Raw genomic sequence first — 10,079 nt, forward strand, 5'->3', positions numbered from 1 at the left:
GGGCCGTATTGTCAAAGAGGCGCGCGGGCGCATGTGTGTGTTTGTGTTTGGTTCACTCCTCCACTCCACGGCGCAGGATCTTTCCATCGCTTCCGCGGAAGAACCCGTCTCTGCTGTCCCACTAAAGATGGAGCTATCTGCGGCGGGCGACCGTGTGTTTGCCGCCGAGGCCATCCTGAAGCGCCGCGTCCGTAAGGTCAGTCTGTTTATTAAAACTCATTTTATTTCCTTTCACTGCGGCCTACAAACGCAGTAAACTTCAGCCCTGCAGACCGAGCGCAGTGAATTGAACTGCATTAGAGCACCATGCTTTCTGTGCAATCATAAAACCGATGTATGTGTATGCATTCATACTCAACTAATTTGACTGAGTTGTTTAATTTTGAGCTCAGGGTGCAGTGTGTGTCTGTTTAGATTGGACTGGCGCCAGCTGGAGCTGGAGCTGGTGCTGTTAGCGCGTTAGCTTTTTTTTTTTTGTGTCTACCCGGAGTGCAAATTTTTGACAAAGGCCGGTTCGTCTGACACCCCATCGACCCTCCAGGCTTGCGGCACGATGCGACGCGACGCTACAACACGAAGAATACGCTTGCACTGTAGCCTACACAACGGGGTATGTTTACATTGCGTTGAAACCAACCGAACTGTAGGCTATACATTTTCGCGCGGTTGTACAGTTTCGGTCATTTATAATGGAATCTTTGCGTTCTGTATCTGTGGCGTCGCGTCGCGTCGCGTAGCAACCACTAGTTTTTACGTTCAAATCGCTGTTTGTTTTTGTTTTCCGTACAGCAAGACGATGTTTTTAGTTTCGGTGCCGGGAAAATTTTGTTGTCAAATCACCAGCATCTACTGATAGTTATAAATCTGAAAGAACTTTGTTTATTGTGTTGCATTTGATGGAGTTCACTGCCTTTTTAGCATTTTATTATTATGAGATAATAAGAATTTAAGGAAGTAGTTTGCCCTATATTTTGATAATCATCATTTACTCACTCACGTCCTTCCAAGTGGAACGCAAAATGGAAAGTTTTGAAAAATATTTTCTTTTCTATAATGGGAACTGGGGATGTAGAGCTTAAGAAGGGGGGTAGTGGAGCATACAAACATCTTAAAAGTGGTTCAAAGGACTTTATCCCATGTCCTCTAAAGCCTTAAAGGGATAGTTCACCCAAAGAAGAAAATTATTCCGTAATATACTCACCCGCAAGCCATCCTAGGTGTATATGACTTTCTTCTTTCAGCCAAACACAATCGAGTTAAATTAAAAATATCCAGGCTCTTCCAAGCTTTATAATGGGACTGAATGGTGCCATTTTTTTTTTGAAGCCCCAAAAAGCTGACGTAAGCGTAGCATACATAGCATCTGGTGAGAAGTGACGTCATACATTGGAACTCGACTGTCGTGAACGGCACGGTACGGCCGTTACCGGAAGCCAGAGATTTTAGTCTATAAAGTTATAATTATGGATATTTTTATAATAATGGACATTTTTGGGTGAAGTAACCCTTTAAAATAGCTTTGTCATATGGACAACTTCCACTCGATTATTTACAGTGCTTTAAGCATCATCTGTTTAGGAAAAGCTGAGTAAATATTTTTTTTAAATATCTACTCATGTCTTCCACTGAAAAATAACAGCATGCAGGTTTATAAGGGCATGAAGGAGAGTAAATAATGACAGAATGATCTTTTTGGATTTACTTTTCCTTCAATGAGATATCTTTCAGGAATGTTGGAAACTGATTTGTTATTTCCATAGGGACGGATGGAGTACCTAGTGAAATGGAAAGGATGGGCAATAAAGTGAGTTAACAGAAAAATGATTCATTAGTTAAGCTTGTATGTCTAACAAGTAGTGGATGTTAAATGATCTGTACATTTTTCAGGTACAGCACATGGGAACCTGAGGAGAACATCCTAGATGAACGACTGGTTGCAGCATTTGAACAAAAGTGAGTTATTGCTTGTTGTCGTTAATGATTTTCCCCTGATTAACAATTTTAAAGGAAATGGACTAGTTACGAAATGTTAACTCCTGCGATCATGAGCGTTAAATACGTTTGTGACCGTTGATTCTTCTATTTGAAGTGGTCTCCCTGAGTCAAAGCTAGATTGATTCTCTCCTGCATACCCACAGGAAGCAGTCTCGAGACATCTCTATCCACATCACATGAATACTTGAGTCTCACATCTGAAGTGATACTTTTGTAGTCATGCTTTATGCTCAGAGGAAGTTTGTTGTTCATAAAGTTGAAACTGGCACAACCACTCAGTATATAAGCTCAAACACTGTCATAATCACAAACCTTTTGATCAACTCATCTTTTTTCTCAGAGAGCGAGAGCAAGAGATGTACGGACCTAAAAAGAGAGGCCCGAAACCTAAAACGCTGCTTCTAAAGGTACGTTAGCAATACCAACTGGCATGGAAATAAATGTGGTTTGTGGTGTCATTTAGTGAATTTGTTTTGTAAATATGCTTTAAAATATTTCAAGGTATAGTTCACCATCATTTACTTACTCTCATGTTCCAAACCTATAAGACTTTCATTCATCTTCGAAACACAAATTAAGATATTTTTAATGAAACCTGAGAGATTTCTGTCCCTCCATTGAAATTCCATGCAACCAAAACTTTGACTCTTCAAAAGGTTCATAAAAACATTATAAAAGAATGTCATATAAATTGAGCAGTTTAAAGTCTTTTTGCTTGCTTTATGATGAACAGATTTAAATTAGGCTTTTATTCACATATAAACATTGATCAACGCTTATACATAGAGTACATCAAATATGAAAAATGGAAGCTTAAATTAGGGATGTCACGATACCAAAAATCTAGTATTCGGTACAGATACCACCAAAAGTACACGATACTCGATACCAAAGTCGATACCACGGTATTTGTGTTTCTATTAGGTAATTTGTTGCAATGGTCAGTAATAAAACAAAAGAATAAGCACATTAGAAGCAGTAGCATAAATATATACAATAAAATAAAGATACAAATTAAACAATGCTGTATATATTTTTTCAGGTAACAGTAGTATTCAAGTAAGCATACCACAAAAATTGAATTATCAAATATAAAACAACTCTGCATAGTCATAACAGTACAAGTCAAATATAGATTAATCCTTATTAAAGCTTTTCTTTTGCTGTTTGATTATCATTAATAATACAGACAGCCAATATTAGACAGTAGCAAGATTTAAAGGCTGCTGCCACTAAGACCTAATGGGTGGAGACAATATGCTGTTACACATGCTGTTCACATTCACATAACCGACGCGAATATTTGCCAAGACGGACATTTAGACATAACTGTATGTGTGTTTGAGCATTTGTGTAATAAGCCACAAAAATCTGACACTCACGAGAGGCGGGTATGTGTGTGCGCTTTGGTTGAGAGCGTACTGACTAAAGAACGTCTCTCAAAAATCAATGTGGATACTATGAAGCTATTTCCGCATTTTGAAATAGAGAGAGAAGACGCAGTACCGCTGAGACACTAACACTGTTTGTGAAATTACATCTCTCAGAAAGTTTACTGATTTGTTCTGATAATCTGTTTGGTTTCAACCTACATGCTATAGTGCATGAATGTTTGGGACCATCAGTACTTACGGTACTGTAGAAAAACATGAACGTCAGGATTTTAAAATGTTGATACTTGGTACCGAAGTATTGGTTATCATGACATCTCTAGCTAAAATGTACACAGTAAAAGTTTTGTTGTTGTGAATTAAAGAAAGATTATTATGCATTTTACAAGAAAATACTTTCTTTTTAATAAATTGTGAAATTTACACTCAATTTCTAAATGAATTTTTTTCTAAATACCAAATATTTACAGTGTACTTGCTTTACGTGCAAGAACAAAATCATTGGTTCTTGATAAAAGCTCGTGCTTACATGGCACGTAAGAACAAACCTCATTGGTTCTCGCGTGTCAAGCAAGTGCAGTTTTGGTTTAATGGACTTTAAATAACGGGAGAAATCTCTCAGGTTTCATTTGTGTTTCAAAGACGAACGAAAGTCTTACTGGTTTGCAACGACATAAGGATGAGGTAATAAGGTGACATATGGTTTAACTAACTCTTCTAAAAGTGAATCATTTTGGACTTCTTCCCAATTATTTAGTCAAGAGCGCAGGCTGCAGACACTTCCCCAAGAGTCCCGGAGTTCAAGCCTAGTCGTCCTCAGCCGCATTCCAAGCTTCCTCCGCCCTTAGCTGCACCGTCCTACACCCCAACTGCCCCATCTAATGCTAAACTACAGTCGGGCGCTGCTCAGCCCAAACTGAAAAAAGACATTCACCGCTGCCATCGCATGGCACGTCGCCCCTTGCCCCGCCCGGATCAAACAGTCGGTCCATCCGGTCCTTTTTCGTCCCGTCCAACAGTCAGTCCCTTTTCGGAAACGGTCCGTATTCTCAATCGAAAAGTCAAACCCAGGGAAGTGAAAAAGGGACGGGTCATTCTGAACCTCAAAGTGGTTGACAAGGCTGGGAATGGTGGAGTTGCTAATAGTAGAAGGACACACGTGCCGGCTACCCAGCAGTCCCATTTTGGGCGGCAGAAAATTCCATCCCGGAACAGGGTGATTGGTAAAAACAGGCGGTTTGGAGAAGTGTCCTACCGAGGAATCCAACCCCCAATTAGGAGTTCTGGGTTTCCTGTTTTTGGAAAACTCTTTGATTCTCACTCTCTGAACAACGCAGAGAACCAGACTCAAAGTGGAGAGAGTCGCAACAACACAAATAATCTCTCTTCCTCCAAAAGTTCAAAGGTCCTCGACGTGTCCAAAGGTCAGACTCTTGATGATGAACTGCCTCCTTCAAACTCAAGCTCTGAAGTTTCAGACGGTGAGCCACCCTCTCCACGACAAACCCAATCCCAGCATTCCTCATTACCACCCAAAACCTCTGCAACCAGTGCCCAAGATCCTTCCCTTCACAAAGTGGGCGCTCAACCCGTGGCATCCAAAAACAGCTCGGGTCCTTCTGCTCTTCCATCCTCTCCGATGTTTTCCTCTTCGTCCTCTGCGTCGTCATCGTCAGAAGACAACGAACACATCCTGGACCTCTCCGTACCTCACGAAATGGACAGGCGATTGCGGCGACGGCATCCCTTCTCTGGCCGTCGGCAGCTCAAGGTCCCAGAGGTTCCTGTGTCGGAGGAGCCGTCGGAGGAAGAAGATTTGGACTGGCATCCTGACATGACATCCCGATGTGCCAATGTGGTCGTTACGGATATCACAGCTAACCTCCTCACCGTAACCATCAAGGAGTTCTGTCATCCACCATCCGCTACCTCTCCTCCCTGCTACCCCAAAAATATATCAGCTCAACACAACACACAACAGCCAAAGCATCCCCCTAACAAAACATGAGTGCAGACAACACCGATACGGCCTCCTCTAGCCTTCAAAAGGGATGTTAGGAGGTTTGTTAGTAGATTGTTTACAGTTTCAGCTGCCTTTGCTAAGAGATGTGGCCAAGCTGTCCACTCTACAACACTGTGCCATGACTTTTATAACCATGAAAGAATGTCTCTGATGAAGGATTTTTGGCTCATTGTGTTCAATCTGAACACATCGACTTTTCCAAGCAGATCAACTCACCAGTGGCTTCTTTAAAGATGTGCCAATGAATTTCCTTTATGGTATTTATTCCATAAATCACAACTGATTGAGTTGTACCATTCAAAAGTTTGGGGTTGGTAAGATTACTTTAAAAAATAATGTAATATTGTGAGAAATTACAATATAAATAAAATCTTTATTTATGATTTACAATTATTGCTGTGATGTCAAAGTTGAATTTTCAGCATCATTACTCCAGTCTTAAGTGTCACATGATCCTTCAGAGATCATTTTAATGATGATTTGCTTCTCAAAAAACATTTATCAATGATGAAAACAGTTGTGCTACTTAATTTATTTGTAAAAACTGAAGAAACTTTTTTCAAGATTCTTTGATGAATAGAAAGTTCAAAAGTGAAATGCATGTTGTTACAACGTAATAGACTTTACTGTCACTTTTAATCAATTTAATACACCCTTGCAAGTATGCATTTTTTACAAATCGTACCAATCCCAAACTTTTGAATGTTTATATTAAATATACACACACACACACAAGTATTAATTGCGTCTTATTCAAACTAAAACTGCAGCATTTTTTATCATTTCTGTGAGTGAATGTATTATGTATAGCATCACAAACATTGAAATGTGCTGTAAAACGCAATTGAGGGCTCAATTTTCATATATTTTTTAGTTATATATTCACAATATTATATGTATATAGAGTCCAAATTGATCAAAATATGAGCAAGAAATCACTTTGGAGAGTAAATAACCAGTTGTCCAATAATTTCTTAGGAATAGCAATGCAACCCAAGAAACGATAGTCATATATTCGCCAGAGTTTTTCTTATATTGTCCTAATAACGACAACGAAAGGTTGTGACATTCCAACCCGATATCACGGCAATTCGTATGTTTTTTACGAGGTGGCTAATTTGTACGAAATCGTACGATTTCATATGATTTTTCAAAAAGTGTCATCAGGAAGGATTACCCCTAACCCCGCCCCTAAACCTACCCATCACTGGGGCCTAGACAAATTGTACGAAAACGTACAAGTGAGGTCATACGAATTAGCCACCTCATAAAATACGTACGATTTGCTGTGAGATTGCGTTGGACATTCCTGCCGTTAAACCACCGATACATTGTTTTTGTGAGATTACCTGCAGTAAATATTCCAGAGGAAAGCAACTATGTTGTTATAACGACAGAATAAAATTCCTTTGCTGGTATATTTCTTATAAGAAATATTTATTGCCATAAAAGTTCCTCAATTCTCCTGTCATTGTGGCACAAAGTTAATATTTGACCCTGGTTATTTTTTATTTTTAGTTAAACTTTGGCATATGGCAGGATTCCTGATGCAAGCACCTTCAGCTTTAAGGGTCCCACAGCCAGCACCTTCATTATGAAGCAGAATAACAACCATGTCAAACTTGTATGTTTTATCTCAGTGTTTATGCCTGACAAGTGTTTATAGTGCTGTCTTACCCATTTTACCTTTCCCAGAAAACGGTAAGAAAAAGGGAGGGAGAATGAAAAATAAGAAGTTGTATTGTTGCTAAGCTGAAATGCAGAGATAATTGCCAGAGATTCAACTACAGGAATCTAAGCCAGCAAGCCATGCATTCCTTCTCTGCTGTTTTCTAGATTTTCCTCTTAAATTTGGCTTAAAATCTCAGAAAGGTGTTTTGAAATTTAGCTGTGAATTGATGAACTCGTTCAAGAAACATTATTTAATAATCTAGTCCTGATGTGGTTGGAATGGTCTCTACCCTCCAGTTAGGTTTTAATGAGAGTTAAAGTTTAAGCCCCATAAGCTTCGGTCTTGATGCAAGCCAGTGTCAGTTTTTAAATAAGAAAAGGCACAGGCGAAACACACTGGCTTGATGAAGTGAATGGTGATGTCATTGATATGGAAACTTTTGGTGTGGCCAAATACAATGTTTGGGGCTTTGCTTAGTCATAAAATGAGCTCATAGTGCAGTTTCTCTTACTTTCTTGGCGTGCCTTGTTCTTAATGTCCAACAAGCCTTTTATACATCTTATTTAAAACTGTAGACTTGATTGATTGATTGACTGTTTTGTTTTATCTTGCTTTTGAATATCCATTCATGTCATCAGAGATCAAGCACTCGGTCCTGCTTTCTGCAGCTTTGTGGTTTGCACCAACATTGTTGGTCCTAAATCCCTTATATTTGCTACAAACACTGGATATTTTGACCCCTGTGACCTCCCCTGTAATCCCACTTAACCAGCACTTCAAGACTCGTGCATAGGGAGGGGGTCAGATTTCCTCTCAAAATCCCTATCTGGATCGCTCCGAGTTCACGGCATCATTCTGTTTATCCCACTGAATTCTGACTCTCGTTATTCCTCCACATTTGTCGACGGTTTATCTCAAACCTCCATGATGAGGATGATTTAAGGACACATTCTCTCATTGACCTGTAAAGAAATGGATTTTTATTGTAATGGAGTTGTTTGTTCAGCCATATTGTTTGTTCAGCCATATTGTTGTTTTTTCCCCAAAATGGCAAATTTGAGGAATTGCAAACTCCTCGGCACTTAGAATGCATGTTTTCAAGTTTTATTTAAAAAGACTCAACTGTAATGCACTCGTGCCTTTGTGCAAAGGAAGAGTTTTTGAATATGTAAATATTTTCAAAAGGATCATGCATAGTTATTTTGAAGGAAGTTTGAATATATGGAATTCATTTTAGTTCTGGTTTCATGTACTTCCGAATGTATGTATTTTCTATTACTTTAACATACAAATCATTGTGTTTAACTTTTTTATTTTGTTGCCTTGACAAAGCCAGTACTATTATCCTGTACACAGGCACTTAGGTTAACTCCTAAAAGGGTGTTTAAGTTACATCCAGTCCTTCTGACTGTTCTCAGTTCTTTTCTACATGATTGGACTTCCTGGGAAATTTTCTGACTGCAATTCCTGAGCTTTCAAACTGTGTTAACCAAACATATTAGAAATGACTATATAGTGGCCTAGCTAAGACTTGAACTTCAAGCAAACCTTCAAACGTTCAGGCTCAACTTTCTCCAGCCAACATTCAAAGTTTCTCTTGAAGACAAGTTATTATTTACATTTGCTGTCTTGTGCAAGCAGGTCTGTAGCGTTAGCAGGGTTAAGCACACAGAACATGTGCAAATCATTAATGCCCTGACTGTTTGAGAACAAGCCCTTAAACTGTTCAGGAGATCAGCTCCGCACGGCTGCACTCTGTAACGTCTGAACCATTCTGTGTAGTTTTGAGATTTTGCTGTGTGTGTGTGTGTGAGTGTGTGTGTGAGTGTGAGTGTGAGTGTGAGTGTGAGTGTGAGTGTGAGTGTGAGTGTGACATTCTTCCTGTAAAATAAGTTCTGGAATTTGACACTCTATCTCATCTTAATCACATATTAAATGTAAATATTTATTGTTGGTCCCCCCTTAAGTCTAAAAAGCTTGTTAGCCAATTTTATTTATTGATTAAAATTTTCTCTAATTTGTTGTAAATATTTACTTTATGCCTGATTTGTATTTTGTACTGGCCATAGCAGAATTATAATTATTTTTCATTGCTTTATGTATTGTGTACAGATTTGTAACTGAAGTGTTGAAAATCATGATAATTTTTGTATCGTCTTTGAAGTAGAAGTGTAGCTAAGCTCACTGGCCCTGTTTTAATAAAGGAATTGCATTTGCGATTTTGCAAATGATGTGTTCTGTGCCGTTTTTATATTTATATTTTGTGGTTTATAGTCAAATCCTATTCAATTGTCATTTTTCACTGATCGTTTCTGTCTTATGTCTCCATTTGGGTATACTGACTGTCAATACAATTACAAACCAATACAGTTAACAAGTGTACCTCAGTGAAAAGATGTGAAAGGAAAATGTGTATTGTGTAGTTCTGCAGGCAAGACATTGTTTCACTTTATTCAAGGTCTTTATTTAGTCTAACTGGAAAGTAAGGCTTTAACAAAGATATGGTCCCTTAAACTATAGACTTCATTGACCCCTGTGACCATAGTTGACAGAGTACCCTAGAAAAACAGATGTATGTATTGACACATGTTGAAGACCTTTCTCAATCAAAACAAAACATCTTTCCATATTTCATTTCTGGAAGCTGGGCTAAATGAGCAAGCACTGTTACTGCATTCATATCAAATAGAGACATTAGAGAATACATGAAAAGAACATTTCAGTGATCACACTGGTAACTTCTATAACAAAATAAAATCTCACAAGCCTAGAGAAGTCATTCAACTCATGTGATATTTAGAAGGAGAAATATTGATTAATACCTTGATTATAATCACTCATTACTTATACATTTAATCAGCAGTGGATTCCAAAATCCATCCCCTTCAATATGATCATGCAACAATACAAACATAATTAATTATCAGTCACCCTGCTCTTTAATACGAGCAGAAGTCAACACTGCACTACATTTGATCAAAAATGTTAAAATCTTAAA

General features: G+C 38.5%; 1 protein-coding gene across 1 annotated transcript; it reads left to right on the plus strand.

Moving 5' to 3' along the window:
• Nucleotides 1-17: 17 nt before the first annotated feature.
• On the plus strand, nucleotides 18-9,309 carry cbx6b (chromobox homolog 6b). The gene is made up of 5 exons (XM_082178542.1): nucleotides 18-196; nucleotides 1,761-1,804; nucleotides 1,888-1,953; nucleotides 2,336-2,402; nucleotides 4,144-9,309. The coding sequence occupies exons 1-5, from the start codon at nucleotides 32-34 to the stop codon at nucleotides 5,392-5,394; spliced, it is 1,593 nt and encodes a 530-aa protein (XP_082034668.1). The 5' UTR covers nucleotides 18-31; the 3' UTR covers nucleotides 5,395-9,309.
• Nucleotides 9,310-10,079: the final 770 nt, after the last annotated feature.

The sequence above is a fragment of the Leuciscus leuciscus genome, assembly GCF_965113295.1.
Source record: "Leuciscus leuciscus genome assembly, chromosome: 1".
NCBI classification, from domain to species: Eukaryota; Metazoa; Chordata; class Actinopteri; order Cypriniformes; family Leuciscidae; genus Leuciscus; species Leuciscus leuciscus.